Source organism: Rattus rattus, chromosome 5, assembly GCF_011064425.1.
Source record: "Rattus rattus isolate New Zealand chromosome 5, Rrattus_CSIRO_v1, whole genome shotgun sequence".
Classification (NCBI taxonomy): Eukaryota; Metazoa; Chordata; class Mammalia; order Rodentia; family Muridae; genus Rattus; species Rattus rattus.
In genome coordinates, this window is record NC_046158.1 from 9,703,150 (window position 1) to 9,721,282 (window position 18,133).

An 18,133-nucleotide genomic window follows, 5' to 3' on the forward strand; every position below is an offset into this window, starting at 1 on the left:
TTTTTTTTTCCCATCATCTAGAATTTTGTGAGACCCTGCAAGGCAGGACCACGGACACAATGGCCAGGTATGCCAGGAATACCCTGGGGCTTCTTTATTAGTCACCATGGAGTGCAAGATACAATACTGGACCTAGTGATACTTTCCCTTACCACAGGACCTGGAGGGCAGCATGTCAGGGCCTGAGGAGAGGATCTGCCTGCAGTGGGGAGACCTTGGAGGCTTCCAGCATTGCAGGAGGTTCAAGCTGATCCTCCTGGGGACTAGGATGTGTAGCTGCTTCCAATGCCTGAAGTACCTCATCAGCATAAGAAATCAGCTCCTAGAAGGCGGAAACAAGAGAACCGTTTGTTACAGTGGCTTCAGGATCCAGGAGCAATTACTTTGATGACATAACCCGGACTGATGGAATCTTTCAGGTGGTCTGGCTGCACTTCTCATTTGGGGTTGGATTCAGCCCAGTCACAGGGAAAGGCGTGTGGAGCTCTGAGTCAGTGCAACGCAAGTGTACTGGCTTGATAAAAAGTGTCATCATTACTTACCAGACTGGAGGTAAAGCGCTCCCGGATCACCTGGACTAGGTCTTTGATGCCTCCAGACATCATCTCTGGCAGGATCTCCTCTGCAGGGGAGCGGAGAAGATGGGGAGGTTCAGGATCCCTGCCCACCAGCCGGTTAAGGTTGGTCAGGTGCCACTTTGACTCAGTGAATGAGTGGCAAGTTACAGGGGTTTGAGACCAGGCTCTGGGGCTCCTCCCCTTCCTGCCACAGAGAGGACAAGGTAAGTAAGGGGCCTCACTGTAGGAGGCCAGTTGGGCCAACAGCATGCAGATGTTCTCCACCACCTCAGGGTCATCCTTGTAGAGCTGGTAGATATCTTGGACGAGGTGGAGGCCACTGCTGCCCTCTTCCAGTACTACTGTTCGGAAGGCCACCAGTTCTGGAGTGGGAGGCATGGAAATTTGTGTATATAATAGAGTCTAGTGTAGCTCCTTTGCAGCCGCTCTACTTCTCAGCTCCCTGTACTCAGTGTCCGGCAAGTAGCATGACTGGTCATAAGGTTGCTGGGAGAGCTCTTCTGCAAGGAACCCTTGCCTTCTGTGAAGGAAGCTCCTAAGTCAGGGCTGTTCCTGCTCTGTAAAATGTAAGAGGTGGTTGCACGACTTTGCTTCTCTACAAGCTTTGCACTTGTTAGCAATGAGCCCCATGCCCAAGGGAAATCCAGCACTTATGTTCCTCTTCCTTGCAAGGAAATGGAGGCCTTGGTGTGGCACTATGGAGAAGAGCCTCCTGTGCAGGTGGCCCTCCTACCCTGAAGTAGTTAACTGGACCTCACAGGGGCCGAAACCTCCCTCACAAGGTACTTTGTATAAGGGTGTCAGGGTCAAATTAGGAAACAAGATTCCCAACTGCCCTCCAGGAGGCCCCACTAGTTTGAGTAGCCCAGTAGACTGTCACGGGTAGAAATGAGCAGGAGTGAAGCCAAGGAGATAGCCCTTGGAGCCCTGACAGACCAGGGTGGGAGCATTGCATGACCCTGGACCCAGGGTTCTCTACAAAGAAAGACTGACGCTGCTTAGTGGGAGACCTGGCATAAGCCTGGACTTGGAGACAGACCTATGTTTAGGGAACCTGTGCAGCTGTGGGATGTGAATCTAGTGGGGAGGTAGACCTAAGACACCAAACATGGAGAAGTCCCAGGGGTGTTTCCTGGAGGCTGCTTCTTCCTCTTCTAGTTTGGGGTCACCAGGTGGACATCACTGGAGGGAGCTGGCTTTTGTTCCACCTCCAGGTGGCAGCCTGGCTTGTCTCAGACTTACCAGACTCCTTTGCGAGGCTGGCCAAGCCGCGGAGTGCATTGTTCACCAGCAGTACTCTGCCAGGACATAGCTGGATGCTTCTCAGCAGCAGCACGACCACCTGTTCAAACTGACCCTCCTTTATGCAGCCTGCAAAGAACAAGCCTTGTCTGTGTGTCCAGGCTCACCCTCCCTGTTAACCAAGGCCTCGGGCTGCTCACCCATCAAGGACAGAAGCCAGAGCACTGCGCAGCCAGCCTCCGCTACTTCCATGTCCTCTTGATGAAAAGCCAGCACCCAGGCGACTGAGACTGAGAGCTTCTCCAAGGGCTCTTTGTTCACAGTGTCAACTAGATCCAGGACAAAGATGGGGGACGCCAAGCCAGGAATGAACAGAAGTACCTGCTGTATATGTGCCCCTCTACACTGCTCCCTCCCACCAAGAACAACAGAGGAGAATCAAGGGGACAGATGTCCTCAGAAATGGGAAATGGGGCTTTCCACTGCCAGAGTTTGCAATAGACCTCAGTAGAGATGGGGACTTTAGCATTAGTGGCATTAGCAGGATCTCTGTGGTATTCTTGGGTTGCCATGGCTTGGAGCTCTCTTTCCTTGGCAAGTTAGTATCTAGAAGAGAAGGCCTGGAAACCCCCATTCAACCCCAAACCAGGATAGGGCCTCAAATGCTCTGGTGACCTCTGGACAGAGTGTTCTTTCTTACCCAGTAGTGTCACTGTGCCCATGAACTAGGCTCCCCAAGGATCCCCATGGGGCCTGGGATTGCCCTCCTGTGTGTAAGGGACAAGCTGTCAAGCACCAGTTCTTAATCTGTTGGTCATCATGACAGACTTAGAACCGTTGATACAGTTCATGTTTCAGTGACCCCCAACCATAAAAGTATTGTTGTCGCTACTTCATAATTGTAATTTTGCTACTATTATAAACTATAATGTAAATCTCTGTGTTTCCTGATAGTTTCAGGGGATCCCTGTGAAACTCATTCCTGTGCGGTTAAGATCCACGGGTTGAGAACTGCTCTAGTAGGTCTCATGCAGTGGGGCTTATGCAGGAGGGCCTCACCATCTACCAGGAGGGACCAGAGCAGGCTCAGGATACCGAGGCAGATGTCCCTGTCCTCTTGGAAGCGCTCCAGGTGCGTTTGGGCAAGCTCAAACAATCTCTCCTCTTCTAGCTCCTCTGAGATCTGTCCTGTGAGCAGCCATAGCACTTGGAAGGGAAGTTTCCAGGAAGCCTTGCCCAGCACTACCTTTTCCCCGTGGGCTGATGCAACACCTAATCTGCCTGGCTGGTCTATTTTAATGCCTAATCCTAATACCCCTCTCACCCAAGTGGGCTTAAGTGTGGGTAAGAAGTCTGAGTAGCCCGGTGCCTAGCCTTGATTTGACCCACTAGCCAGCCATTCAGTTCTTGGCCACTGTCCCCAGCTTCCGAGCAGTGCCCATAGCTGCCACTGTAAGCAGAGAACAGTATGGCTCTCCATCCTGGGCACGAGCCCCACTTCCACCCTCCTCCCAAAGCCTCTATTCTGCCCTAGCTTTTTAGAGCAGAAACAAGGGTGAAGGCCACACACCTTGGCTAGAGATGATGCTGAGCACATTGTAGGTCACAAGAACAAGGCCTTCAGAGTTAGGGTACCTCTGCAAGGCATTCATCAGGAAGGAGGTGATCAAGCTGCTCTTCGGGATCTCAGCTTCTGAGTCATGCGCCAGTGCTGATTGGGCCAGGGAAAGAACATCGGTCAAGCCCGCAGCTGGGGCTCTAAGATGGACAAGAGTCCTCCCTTCCTAGCTGGGGACAGCATCACCTCTTTGAATTAAAGTATTTATGGGCTTTTGCCCAGTGGGATAGTGCTTGCCTGGCATGCAAGGGGGCCTGGATTTGACACACAAGCCCCAAGAGAAAGACACAATCTGTGTGGTGAGTAGACCCTCAGTATTAAGACTAGAAAGGTAAAGGAGTAACTAGATGCTCCAGGCTAAAAGATGGAGCTAGTTAAGCTTTCTTCCTGTTTCAAAGAACTAGGGGGGACTCAGTGACAAGGACTTCTACTAAGAACTTCAGTGTAGTCCTGTCCCCTGCTGGCAATCATCCTCCAAACCTCTCCTGCTCAAGAAAGCCCAGAAGACTCACCTGTCTAGCTCCTATGTCATAGCTGGGGAACTTGTCCAGGGTCCCAGAAGGCTGGGTCAGGCCCCATGTAGACCCAGTGTATACAGACTCCTAACTATGTCCTCCATCACTCTGAGATGGAGTCACTTAAGCTCAAACAGGAACAGCAGAGAGAGGCTAGGGATGGGTGGGAGGGAAGAGCTCCTTCACCCTGCCTGCCCACCTTGGCCCAGAACACGCAGCAGCAGGGAGCAGGTGCTGAGCAGAATATCCAGGACCTTCTCATGCTGCTTTATGATGGTGATGACCTCCTCTACCAGCTCTGTGGGCCACGGCAGGCCTGTGGAGTGCACAGCGCAGCTGAAGCACAGGAGGAGCTGGGCTGTGTGACCCAGACACGGCACCCAGAGGCTGCTGGGAGCCCACTGGCGAATCCAGGTGGGTGAACACAAGGGCAGAGAAGAGAGAGTGACCAGCCCATGTATTCATAGAGAATAAGCAGTTGATCAGCTGCCAAGGTCTGCATTCTGGCTTGTCCAGGCTAATTTGGAGTTCCTGGGCTCTAGCGGCTCTCCTGCCTCAGCCTCTAGAGTGACAGAGCCCAGGAACATGACACTATGCCCAGTGCTAAGGCACAGAGTTGGAGCAGCTTCATGAAACAAGGAAACCCAGCCTGCTTGACTCCAGGGCCTGTGGCTGTGACTGAGCTGAGACATGGCTTGTGATAAGGATCTTGGATTTAGGGACACTGCTACCCAGGAAACAGCTACAACAAACCCACTCTGATGAGGCTGAGCAAGAGGCAGCTCTGGGGGGTTGGTGAGGCCCACTGTCGACATTATAACCCATTTCAGTCATGGTGTTGTTTATAAAAGTGGAAAACAAGCAACTCAGGCCCACTGTAGAGATGAAGGGACAGATAGAAGGGTCTCTTCGACCAGGTGATGGTGCATGCTTGTACTCGCGGGTACTCCAGAGGCAGAAGGATTAGAAGTTCAAGGACCTTTTGGACTACACAGCGAGTTTGAGACTGGCATAGGCAATTTAGACTCTTTCTCAAACTACAGACAAGAGCTAGGGAGGTAGTTCAGTTAACCAGCATTGCACAAGGCCCTGGGATCGATTTCTAGTATCACTATGTCACCCAAAACAAAGTTAAGCAAAACAAAAAGCCTTGTCTCCCTATAGATCAGGCTGGCTGGCTCTCAATCTTTTTTGCCTCGGCCTCCCTGATGCTAGGTGGATTTCCTGTTGACCTGTTGGCAATCATGCAGAGAGGCCAGCCTCTCTCCCACCCTCCTTCGCTAATAAGCATGGAATCAAGAAGAGTCCCAGTTAGTAGCACTGGCCAGGAAAGTCTGGAGTAAAAGCTTGATAGTTCCCACCTCCCAGCCTTTCCCGGGAGTCTCTGGGGAAGATGAGAACTTTTACCTAGCTGATCGTCTGGCATCGTCAGAAGCTTGTTAATGGCTCTGAGTTGGACCTCTGGTCGATGGGAGAAATTCTGCATGACATCTGAAGGAACGAGGATATAGAAAACCCTACTGAGGACCAAGCCATGAAGGAGCAGGCTGTAGCCCTACAACAATCAGGCTGTGAAGTCAGTATTCTTAGCCTCAGGCCAAGGGGACTCAACCGAAAATCAAACCCAAGTCTCTGTGAGCCTGTTCCTGAGCCCACAGTGCCTGCTGCCATGCACATAGGAAGCACACAGCCAGCTGCCTACGGGGTGCAGCAAAAGAGCACAGGACCCTGGAGAACATAGGCAGTGAACAGGTCTTAACTGTCTTAACGACACAGGGGATATGACCAATGAGAACAGAGAACATTGGCAGAGCCAGGCTACTGAGAGCAACAGTGTACATTATGTACAGGGGCGTAACCTGGACACTGTTCCCACTCACTAATCCTGCATAAGCAGCAGGCCTAGGACCAAGCTGTGGGAGAGAGACACCAAGCATCCGAAACTAGTGCCCAGGCCACAGCAGCTGCCAGCGCTGCCCACCATGTCCCCGTCACCTAAGATGTTGGCCATGTTGCCCTCTAGCAGTACATCAGTGATGAAGATGGGCACCACCTGCCGCTGCATGTTCAGAGCAACACAGGAGGTCATGTAGGAGTTGCTCATGACGGTGACGTGGATCACATTCCTGGCAAAGGGGCACAGAATACCAGCGGGTGATCCACAGTGGCAGACACTGAACACAGGCTTCCTGGTGGGTGGGCTCTCTGTATTCCATGTGTATCTAGTAACTATCCTTGTAGTTCCACTTCTAGGGGCCTACTCTACTCTGAAATCACAGGACTCCTTCCATGGACAGCAGAGCCCCCAAGGATGGTCTTGGGGCCAGCACTTCTGCCTTCACACACCTTCCTTAAAAACATGAACAGGTTTTCTGGCTGACATTATTAGAAGAGAAACGTTTCCTGGTCTCCTGAAAGTAATATATATGTCCTTAAGGTTAAGTCCCTGCACCCAGTGGGAAAGTAGGGCCACCTGCATCCTTTTGGAAGAGACATGTATTCAAGCCGGATTAACACACTTGTAATTCTAGCAGTCAGGAAGCTGAGGCAGGAGGATTTGCAGTTAGCCCGGGCCTCAGTGAGACCTAATCCCCACCCCACCCCCCTGGAGCTGAGGACCGAACCCAGGGCCTTGCACTTGCTATACCACTGAGCTAAATCCCCAACCCCCGGTGAGACCTAATCTTAAAACAAAACAAAAAAAATCCCACCATCTATTTAAGATTAGTGGCTGCCAGGTGGTTTGTGTGGGCAAATCAGGACAGCTGAGTGTGTTAAGGTGGAACACTGAAAGGTATAGGAATAGGTTAAAAGAAGACCTAGCTTTGAGCTTACTTGATTGTTAGTCGATCAGAGGGGTTGATATGCAGCATGAAGGGCAGAAGCAAATAGTAGACATCTGTACCAGGGATTTCCTTCTCCTCCATGGTTTTCAGGATGGGCTTCAGGCTGCCTGGATGGTGGCGAATGGACTTCCGCAGGTGCATGGCTTCTGCTTCCTTCAAGGAAAGAGGGCATCCATCACCTGGGCTTTTCTCAGCCAGGAAGGTATCTATCAGTGCTCTCTTGTCAGGCCCAGCAAGAGCTGAGGCAGGGGCCTGAGGAAAGTGAGCATAGTGAGCCTCCATGGGACAGAGAAAGAAAGAGGGTAGGATGAAAGCAGGCAGCCTCCCCATAGGAAGCTCACATTCAGGAAGGAGCAAGTGGCCATGTCTAAAATGATGCAGCCCAGGGACCAGATGTCGGATTCGATGGAGAAGGAGAATTTGAGAGTTTCAGGAGCCATCCAGGACTTCTGGCAGGGGTCTGTGGGCAGAATCAAGGTGGAAGACCTACTGAGTGCTACGTTCCCTGGGGAGAAGAACAGGACAGAGCCAGCCTGACCCCCAGCACTACCACTCTTCTTTTGCTTGTCCACCTCCCAGTGCTGAGACTACAGTGCTTGCCCCACTGGGCTCAGCTACACTGTCCCCATGTCAGTGGTCCTTTGCAAGGGCTCCGAACAGGAGCCCCTTCAGTCACCCTCTTTGGGTGGGATGAAAAGTGCAAGCTTAGGCAACGAGGCCACTGTCCTGACAGACCTTACTCCACTAGGGAGGCTTGTCCATCTGGGCAGCTGTCTGCCAGGCTGGCCTGAGTGTCTGCCTCTCTGCGTGACAACAGGCAGGAGACGAGAGAGACATGTTCCAGAAAAGCCAAAATGTGGCTCTCCATGAACAGCTCACCCCCTTTAAATGTTAGGACCTTAGGGCAAAGTTCTGGCTGAATTGCCTTATTCCTGAACCTAAAGCCTTCAGAAACAGTGTCCTGACCCTGTTCTATCAGTGTGCCTGGACTTGGGTAGTCACTCCATTTCTAAACCTCCAGTCCCCAGCCAAACAGCAATGGGTCAGACTCCAAGGGCACACCCCATTGATAACTCCATACACCCTGTTCATGTACCCACTTATTCATCAACCCACCCATCTGTCTACCCATTTATCTACTCACCCAGCTATCCTCTATGTTTTAAGGACTACCACTGCCACCACAGGACTCTGAATTCTCTTCCCAGGTTGCTCTCTGTCTGTCTGTCTGTCTGTCTGTCTGTCTGTCTATGACAGTGTTACAGGTTGATATACCCCACCCCTTTTACCCTAACATCTTTCTGTCTCCTGGACAATTTCAAGTCTCTAACATGCAAAGTCAGTGCCTACCTCCCAGAGAACTTCTGTACCCTTCTATGTAGCTTCTGTCCTTTTTGGGTACTTTCTTTCCCATAAGAATTAATATCTTTAGGGAACCACAACCATTGCTTTGTCCCCCAAGGCTCTCTTTTACATGTTGGAGTCCTTTGGACCCTGCACCTTCCCACAGTGGCAAACCTAGTGTGTTATTCCATAGGTTGGAGATCTCTAGACCTTCGGAGTTAAAAAGCCCAGCCCCAAGAGTAACTACTGCCCTCTGGGTGCCAAGAGCCACCACCTCCTTCGCCACTTATTCCCAGTCCTCCCTTGCCACCTTCTTCTGCTCGGACATTCCACTTGGCTTCATGGGTCATCAGTGCCTGGGAGCTCAATTCTTGCAGTTTACAGTAGCTGTTGTTAATGACGATGATGTTGGAAGGCTTGAGGTTCCTGAAACCAAGAACAGGGCCCCCTGATACCACGCAGCTGCCTGGGTTTGGGCTAGCACACGCCTGAGCCTTAAGCCTGCTTTTCCAACCAGCCCAGTTCCAGCCCTTTCACTCCTCAAGAAAATGCTGTGCTCAGTTTATGTATTAAATAATTGCTTCCTAGGACATGACATCTAGTTTCTGTACATTAGGGAAGAAGTCTGTTGTAAGTACAAACACTGAGGTCCTTCATTAGAGGAGGTATCCATCATTAGGTATCTATCATTCCATACTTCTGGCGGCATTAATATGGGCACTCTATTCTCTTTGCTCATATGGATAGCCACTACCCAGATTCTTCTCACTGAACATCTTGGGCCTGAAGCTGGGTGCAAGGGTCAAAGACTAGGCTTGGATTGCAGCAACTCTTATTGGCCTGTCCAGAGGCTGTGCACTACAGGCAACCTCACCTCTCTTCCTTGGCATCTTATCTCTGCTTCCTCGCCCTTTAGAACCACCCTGTTTGGCCCCTACACTCCCACAGCCCAGCGCTTTTGGGGTGAATCAGGCAATCAGGGGCTTCATAAGGAAACTCCCCGTTCTCTCAGCCAAGAAGGGGAGTCCACAGAAGGTGCCCCATGCTGTCCAAATCCGGGCCTGGACCTCTGAGCCTAGGAGTTGTGGCTGATCTCCAGAGGAGGCTCCATCACCTGTGAACGATGTTCAACTCATGTAGGTACTGGATGGCATCCAACACCTGGCTTAGTATGGTGTGCATCCACTGAGGAAGAAGCAGGGGAGGTGACATTGGAAGGGGTCCAGGGATCCCCCAAGGCATCTCTGCAAAGCTGCATACAAACACCCAAAGCAGTGAGGGGAACAATGACAAGCTGGGGATCAGGTGTCCTACCACTAATGCTGAAGCCCTGCAGTGCCTGGCATGGCTTGCACTTTATACCATCAGAGCGCAAAGAGCCTGTGAGACAGCAACATGGGACAACACAAAGTGCACCTAGTGCTCAGGGCTGCCATTTTCAAACTGTGTACCTAGGACTCCTGAATCTCATATCAGGATTAAAAGACACCCTGAGGTGCCAGAGACTGGCTGCTCCTCCTGCTGTGACCCTTGTCCTGATAGAAGATCTCGTTTCATGGCTTCCGAGACTATTTCTGTTTCTAAGATTTCTACCAATGACAGAGGTGCAAGCCCATTCCAGAGCCTGCCTCTGAGGCACAGCAATGAAGTGAACTACGCTGCTCCCTCTGAGCCTCTCAGGGGGATGACACCTGGGCTACAGGAGTACAGAAATTCTCAGAGGAAATCATACTCAGATCTTGGGAGAGTACTGGTGCCAAAGGTAAAAAAAAAAAGTAAAAGTTCATAAACTTCAAGAAGAAAATTAAGGAGAACCTTGTGACCTTGGAGTAGGGAAGGCTGGTTAAGCCAGGTCCAAAATGCCCTGGCCACGTGGAGAACTAGCCTCTATTACAGCAAGCACTGCCTATTACAGGGTAGTATCAAATAAATGAACTGGCAAGTCCCAGTCTGGGTAAGATATATGGACACTGATGTCTACCATATGTAAAGAATGTTTGCAAATCAACAAGAAAACAATTTGAATGGGAAGAGGAGTTAAAAGGGTAAAAGGGCACAGAACTCCAAATGGCCCAAATGTTGCTGATTGTAGTTATAGAGGTATAGAATCCCAGCACTGGGGAAGGGAGACAGGAGTATCAGTTCAAGGTCATCCTTAGTGTGTGAGTTCTTGGTCACCTCAAAATAAAATAAAATAAAATAAACATAACAAACAAAAACACAAATGCAAATGTGCTTGTCAGGACTAGTGATATGGAAGTGCAAATTAAAAGTTATAATAGAATATCACCTTGAACACCTGACAGGGAAAAAACAGGCTCAATGATACAAAGACAGGCCAAAGAGCCATATGGAAGGGAAGCCCTTTTTGTTTCTGGGGAGAGTAAACCCTGGTAAACCAGCTTCTGTTAGAATGCCTACTGAGGCCACATCCTCTACTCTCTGACCCAGCAAAACACCTAGTTCTACATGATTAGGTAAGAAAGATAGCCCGTCCACCAATGCTCCTGGCAGCCATACTCTACAGCCCTGCTCTGGGGGTGATCAAAGGCTCACCAGCGCAGGAGAGGCAGACCCACTGAGCACTTCCTTGCCATGAGCAAAGGCAGCTAGCTGACCACAGGAAGAGCATCAAGGCAAGGCTAGACCTCAGAGGCATGGGGCTGACTGGACAACGTGTGTTCAGATTTGAGCCACATACACTGAAGTCATCTGGATGCATTTCAGGCAGTGCATTACGGTCTCTGGAGGCAGAACCCCATCAGTTGCTTTTGCCCTGGGATCTTCTGGGTCCTAAGAATGCCCAACCCTTAGTGCAGGGTGGTGGCTGGGGCTGGGGCTGGGGCTGGGGCTGAGGCTGGAGCTGGTTCATGCACATTTGTAGAGCCTCAAGCTATACAACTGAGATAAAGTGCACAAAAAAGTGTAATGACTTCACACAGGTAAGACAAGCCTAAGGCCAGATCCAAAGTTCTCTCTGTCTCTTCCTGCAGGCGTCTTCAGGGGTATAGGTTATAGGTTTAGGTGGCTCCCCCCCCCCTTCTCTCTGGTTTTTCCAGACAGGGTTTCTCAGTGTAACCAGCCCTGGCTGTCCTGGACTCCATTTGTGGACCAGTTTGGCCTCAAACTCACAGGGATCTGCTTGCCTCTGCCTCCTGAATGCTGGGACCAAAGGCATGCACTACCGCACCTGGCTCCAGAGTATCTCTTACCTCAGTGTCAACAACCTCTTTTAACTTCCTCTTATTCTCCATGATGTTCTGGAGGGTTTCGTGGTTGTAATAATCCATCACCAGGCAGAGGAACAGAGAGGAGATCTGTCAGAAGACAAGGCCCCTTAATCAGCTACTCAAAGATTGGGGCCTTGGGGTTCCGTAGGATCACTTGCTCCAGGCCATTTTTCAGTAGCTATAATTTGTGGTGGCAGTGGTAACAATGCCTAATGCCCTTACTCTCTTGTCCCTGTTCCTATGCCCTACCACACCAGGCCTTGTTGTTAGTTGGCCTTCTTGGAAACTGCAGTTGTTCCTGGCCTCTGCACACGCAGAGCCCTTTATGGAGTTGTCTTTACCCCTTAACTGCAGGATAGTCTCTTAAGACTCTGGGAGCTCCTCTGAGGATGCCACCCCGTTCAGGGTCCAGGATGTGGCCAGTGGCTAGTTCTGTTTCCTCTAAGGAAACATTGTCTCTGAAAGCATCAGGGTGCTTGGGGGAACTGTAGGGTACCTGCAGTGAGGGCTCTCCCTAGCCCTGAGTTGTCAGCTCAGCAGGGAAACTGATGTGGAGATGGGACATGGTGGAAGTCCCTCAGTCTGCTCAGTGTCCTTTTTCCCCCTCAGTTCCCCTCTGGGGGTGTGACTTAGGAAAGCTGTACTCATTGCAAAGGCAAGAAGTCAAGTTGCCAACAGGACACAAGCCTGGGAAGCCCTATTCAGGATCCACTAACTATGAGGCCCTGGAGCCTTAGACCCCACCATGAAATGAGAATAATGTTCCTATCCTATTGCCATGGGAGGGAGGGGTCCACAGCTTTGAGACAAGAGGGGAGGCCAGGAAAGCAGCTCCTCAAGAAGCCAAAAACTCCATCACTAAAGGTGCAGTCTGGAGCCTAGCATCTGGCCTCTTGCTTCAGCTATGTTAGAGCTGACGGACCCAGAAGTGGTTGCCCTTAGCCTCAGCATCCTACACTGTGAAATGGGCTGTCAGGGCCTCATATGATGAGGTTGTTGGGGGATCATCGGAGATCATGCAGAGGACCCAGGAAATGCCGGCCTCTCAGAGTATTCTGTGCTGTCAGCTGCTGGGCTGTGGGTGCTCCAACCCACCTCATTGTTCCACATGATGAACATCTCATGGTACACAGAGATGTTGGAGTGCTGGAGCTTCATCAGGGGCATCAGCTGTACAGAGAGGGAGCAGAGTGTCTCAGTTAGTACTGCTCTGCTACATACTCCAACCAAGAGATGAGATAAGGGCTCTGGGCAGGGCATGGCGTGGGGGAAAGGAAGCCGCGTAGTCTGCTGGGGAGAGACCAGGAGGCTGGTGTGGGTCTCCAGAATGGGGTGATCGGGCTTTGTGACCAAGACTTGTTCTTCAACTTTTCTGAGCCCCACAAGCACATATAAAAATGGTAACAGGCTGTAAGGTAAGCTCAAGAATAGAGCCCTTTTCTAGCATGCATAGAGCCTTGGATTTGATAACCAGCACGACCTCTAACCCCCAGTGAACTGGTGCAGACCCAGAGGGTGCTCGGAGACTGTCAGGCTGGGCTGGAAAAGATGCTGTGTCCAAAGGCACAGTGAAGTACTTAGAGAAATAAATCCAGTCAGGCTGCAGCAATGGCCGCCTGAACACCGTGGCCAGATGGACCATTGCTTTGATTGGAAGCTGGGTGGGGAAACACCTGGCCTGGCAGGCATGAATGGGAATGGACCACATGGCTGTGTGAGGGCGGAACCACCCATGCTCTTCCCACACGTCAGACTTCTGCCCCAGTGACGCTGTGTGTGACACAAGGTCTACTTCTGCTCCAGTGACACTGTGCGTGACACAAGACGTGATGACTGGTGATGTGCAAGGGCAGGCCACTCCAGAAGGAAGCCAACCCTAAAGGGACCATTATGGAGGAGAAGTCACCTTTCACTCAGATGAAATTTCTGGAGAGGCCCAAAGAAATGGCTCCTAGCTGCTATCTATCAAGCTGGTAACTGCAGTCACCTGTGGCTCTGAAGGCAATTTTCAACCCTCTCACCCTTCCCTGACTCTCATCTCTCCTGTTCTCCCTCGCTCCTTTTCTTCTATTCTATGCTGAGAACCAAGTCCAGGGCCTGTGTGTTTGAGGCTGGTGCTTTACCACAGAGCCACATCTCAGCCCTTCCTCTCTTGAATCAGAACCTCACAGTGCCATCCAGGCTGGCCTCAAACTCAAGGTCCGGTCAATGCTGGGACTTCAAGTGAGCATTGGCGCGTTCAACTAACTGATTAACTTAATTTTCTTTCTAAACATTTTCTTTGTGTCTCCCAAGCTCTGTACTGTTCTTCTTTTATAACTAGAAGAAAAACATTTTTTTCCAGTGATGGAGATAGAACCCAGAGCGCTGAGCAATTTGAGGCCCATGCTCACCACTGAGGTACAGCCCCAAGTCTGATGAAAAAAACAACTTCAGAAAATGTGAGATGGGTCGGTGGGTAAAGGCACGAGGAGAAAGCCATCTCTCCAAAGCTGTCTTCTGACCTCCCTACATGTGGCACGAGTCATGCATGTATACATGTGTGTATACGCTAAACAAATGTAAGGAAAACAAGGCCTGTTTTTAAAAAGATGGGGAGTCGACAAGATGGCTCGGTGGGTTAAAATGCTTGCTTTAAAAACTTGGTGGTCATGGTGGCTCACAACCATCTGTAATGGGATCTGATGCCCTCTTCTGGTGTGTCTGAAGACAGCTACAGTGTACTCGCATACATGAAAAATAAATAAATAAATAAATATTTAAAAAAAAAAAAACAAAACTTGGTGGTCAAGCCAGCTGTGGTGGCGTACGCCGTTAATCCTAGCACTCAGGAGGAAGCAGAGCAGGCAGGTCTCTGAGTTCGAGGCCAGCTTGGAATACAAGAGTAAGTTCTAGCAAGAGCTACCTAGTGACATCCTGTTTTGATAATCAAACAAATAGGAAAAGAAAAGAAAACATGACAGTCTGGGTTTGACCTCCAGAACCCACAAAAAGATGGGAAGAGAGAACTGACCCCTCAAAGTTGTCCTCTGATCACCACACATGGCTGTGCAATGTGGATTTTGTCCCCCTCAAACAATAATAAAAAAATAAAGACTTAAAAGATGGTCAGTAGTAGAGTAGCCATTAGGGGAACGATGTCCCAAGTGGTAACTAAGAAATGGATGTCCCGGAAATGTGGACTCCTTTACTGCATGTAAGTGACTTCACCCAGTCACTCAGCAGGTGGGCACGAAATCCAGTTCCTGTATTTGCTGAGCACTGACTGTCCCAGGAGAACCACTGATCATTACCTCCTCCAGGGCCTTGTTGGCATGGTGCTCATCAATACACTCCACCTGTAGGTGCCAGGAAGACAAGCTCGATTAGTAAATGTGCAGTGAACAGTGGCTCCTACCACCTCTGCTGTCATGATCTCTATCTCTGTCATTACCCACCACCATTATCATTAACCACCACCACCACCACCACATCACCATCATCACCACTACTACCATCATCACCACCACCACCACCACCATTACCACCATCACCACTACCACCACCACTACCACCTCCACCACCTCCACCGCCCCTACCACTATCACCACTACCACATCAGCTATACCACACCAGTATCATCATTGCTACCACACCATTTATAGGAGAGTCAGTCAAAGATAGAAAAATCCTTCATTGGGCTTGTGTTTATAATCCCAGTGCTTAGCAGGTAGAAGTAAGAGGATCTCTGAGCTTGAGGCCTCCCTGGACTTATAAAAATCCTAGTGCAATCTTGTCTCAAAAAAAACCAAACAAAACACTTATTCTATAATAACATAAAGAATAAAATTGGCAGCGCGGTGGTGGCACACACCTTTAATCCCAGCAGTCAGGAGGCAGAGGCAGGCAGATCTCTGAGTTTGAGGCCAGCCTGGTCTACAGAGTGAGTTTCAGGACAGCCAGGGTTACACAGAGAAACCCTGCCTCAAAAAAGCCAAAGCAAACCAAAAACCAAAAAAGGGAATAAGTTGAAGCAGCAGTGTTGGGTACGGGATGTAGCTCAGTGGTATAATAGTGCACGCTTTTTTTTTTTTTTTTTTTGGTTCTTTTTTTCGGAGCTGGGGATCGAACCCAGGGCCTTGTGCTTCCTAGGCAAGCGCTCTACCACTGAGCTAAATCCCCAACCTAATAGTGCACGCTTTTAATCCCAGTGCTCTGGAGGAAGAGGCAGGCAGATGGATCTTTGAGTTTGAAGCCTGTCTGGTCTACACACTGAGTTCTAGGACAGTCAGGGCTACATAGAGAGGTCCTACAAACAAACAAACAGGAAGAAATTTCTTTTATTATTTCCTGAAGTCCTATTCCACAGATTTTTTTCCCCTAAGGAAGTTATATATGCTCAAGGGGAGGAAGTCCCTATAAAGATCTGTAAAGATATTTATCACAGTTGCTTAGCTGGTGAGAAACAAATCGAGCTAACGCTAGTTGGGAGGAGACACAGCTGTCAGATAGGAGAGGAGGAAGCTGTGGCGATGAGGGACACTGTCAGTGTTATCAACCTCAGTGCCATTCTTACAAACAGAAGGTCACCAGACTCTTGCCTATAACCCGTCACCTGAGTTTTATTTAGAAAACCCAGATGGCTAATTTTGCTTGTGCTTGCTTGTCAAGACAAGGTTTTACTGTGCAGCACAAGCTGGCCTTGAATTTAGCTTTATTTACCTTCTTCCCAAATGCTGAGAGTATAGGAGTGTACCATAAAACAGGTAAGGTGCAGCTAGCTTTAAACAACAAAGCCTCCTTTATTTGTATAGAAGACAGGCAGCCACTTTGGCCACTGGCCTGTGACATAAGGAAACTGACTCCACAGCTAACGAGTAATGGAGGTAGATAAAACACTCCAGACCCCATCCCCAGGTTGCTGTCAGCACCCCAGAGGAAGGTGTTTAAGGGGCTTGTATGGCAGTACTCCTCCCTGGGGTACTCCTGTGGACCCACACCCCACCCAGCTCTGCTAGTTATGCGCCTTGTGCTCGGCCTCTGGGACCCTCTCTGCCCCTGACCCCTTTCCCCTTTGGTAAGACCAGCGGCCCTGTACCCCTTATCAAATTTCAATCCTCTGGGAAACTGCGACCTCGGTGAGTGAGGATGGGACTCCTGAGTCTCACCATCTTTGGCCGTGAAACTGGGGTTTTTGTTCTGGGTTGGCAGGGTTGCTGGGTTCAGTGAGTGATGGCAGGCATGCCGGCCAGCATTGTGGTTAGTTGAGTAAGACTTAACATCTCTCCTCACCAGAGTGAGGGGAATAAAAAGGGGATTCCAGGAAGTCTCATGCTACAGCGTGCCTCAGTGGGGCTTTGTCTCAGGATCGTGGGGAGTCTGAGAGACCTCTGTGAGCTGGGATTGTGAGCAGTGGTACAGCCACTGCTGCAAACTGTCCTCACAGGGCTCTGCACCTTACCTGTTTTATCAAGTACTTGGTTTCAGTTTCCAGTTCCTCCACCACCAGGTTCACCCCTAGGGCCCCAGGACTCAGCTTTTGCAAAATCTACCCTCAGAGAAGAGAGAGAGTTTGAGAAAGTGCACATTATTCTGGATTTCCCACACGTGATGAGTCCACACTGGGCCCCAAGCCAGCATCTTCTCTCAATTTTGCTGTAGAGGAAATGGTCTTCGGTGATGGACTGAGAAGCCCTCTAGGGTGGAGCCAATACAATTTCCCTTGAAACCCATTCTGGAGCCCTTATTTTACAGCCAGGGGAAAGTTCCCCTGGGGAACAGTGGGCTTCAGTGGCTCTTAACCCCAGTGACACCCTCATCCAGTACCCTTCTCCAACATGAGCATCCAAATAAGGCCCTGTAACGCATATAACTGGTGCAGTCATCGCTTTCCTCTAGGGCTCAGCACTGAAGGACGCGCTTCCTTCCCAGTCATCCTCTGTGACCTGCACTGGTGCTACCTACAATTTACTTGAGAGATACTGAGGCCTAGGGAGCAAGGTCCTGCCTTGCCTGTGGCTATGGCACTCTGGGGTCTGAGCCAGAGCTCGTGTTTGAAGCCACACCTTCAGAACTAGTGCTGTTGGGTAGAGGGTGACTGAGCCCGAGGACTGAGGCTGCTGTCAGTGTGGGGAAAGCGACAAGATATGTAGGCAGTTCAGGAAGGATAGAATGCAGAGGATACAGGGAGTCTTTGGAGCCCAACCCCGGGTCAGTGAGCAGTGGATTTTTTTTTTTTCTTTAAACATTTCTGCCATCACAAGTGCATTTGCTTGGCTAACGCATCTAAAACCTTCTCTCAGAGAATGCTAGAAAAGAGAAGAGAAGTGAATGCGCGAAAGCGAAGCTTTTATAAACTGACTCTGACATTTAATAAATCTGACGTGTCAGGAAAAAAGCAATTTAAAAAAATCCACTCAGGTTTTTGGTTCTATGTTCTCCCTTTAAAGTCCCCCATACATGGAGGGAAGGGCACGTGCACCAGAGGTCAGAATGGGCGATTAGTCATCATTTTAGAGGGAAACTGAGGCCCTGGGAGGACTCGAAGGAGGACTCAGCGAAGGAAACTTGCGGGGATTATGGGGTCAACCTGTGATGGAAGATGGGCCTGGCTGTGTGACCCTCGGACTTGTCCTGCTACCTACGGACTCTGGGCCTTGGTTGGGGGCATCTCAGCACCTGATACTTTTCCATGGTATCTCGACAAGACAGCCTCACTGTCCTCTGCGGGGCTAAGCCCTCGAGCCAGGCCGGTAGTCGAACCCTCGATTGAGCATGCTCG

The 18,133-nt window shown here is 50.2% G+C and overlaps 1 protein-coding gene across 1 annotated transcript; it reads right to left on the reverse strand.

Annotated features, from left to right (window-relative positions):
• Positions 1-70: 70 nt before the first annotated feature.
• Positions 71-18,084, reverse strand: Stkld1 (serine/threonine kinase like domain containing 1). The gene is made up of 19 exons (XM_032903002.1): positions 18,031-18,084; positions 16,814-16,900; positions 14,667-14,711; positions 12,469-12,543; positions 11,356-11,460; positions 9,258-9,328; positions 8,454-8,569; positions 7,141-7,259; positions 6,789-6,952; positions 5,949-6,079; positions 5,361-5,444; positions 4,153-4,269; positions 3,391-3,531; positions 2,880-3,008; positions 2,021-2,149; positions 1,821-1,949; positions 800-940; positions 543-622; positions 71-322 (listed from the first exon to the last, which is right to left on the reverse strand). The coding sequence occupies exons 1-19, from the start codon at positions 18,043-18,045 to the stop codon at positions 176-178; spliced, it is 2,025 nt and encodes a 674-aa protein (XP_032758893.1). The 5' UTR covers positions 18,046-18,084; the 3' UTR covers positions 71-175.
• Positions 18,085-18,133: the final 49 nt, after the last annotated feature.

Excerpts from the sequence above, each read along its gene's own strand:
- Stkld1 (XM_032903002.1), bottom strand. Across the intron at positions 14,712-16,813 it reads CCAAGTACTTGATAAAACAG|GTGGAGTGTATTGATGAGCA; the intron begins GTAAGGTGCAGA and ends TGGCACCTACAG. Across the intron at positions 6,080-6,788 it reads TCTGATCGACTAACAATCAA|GAATGTGATCCACGTCACCG; the intron begins GTAAGCTCAAAG and ends CCCCTTTGCCAG.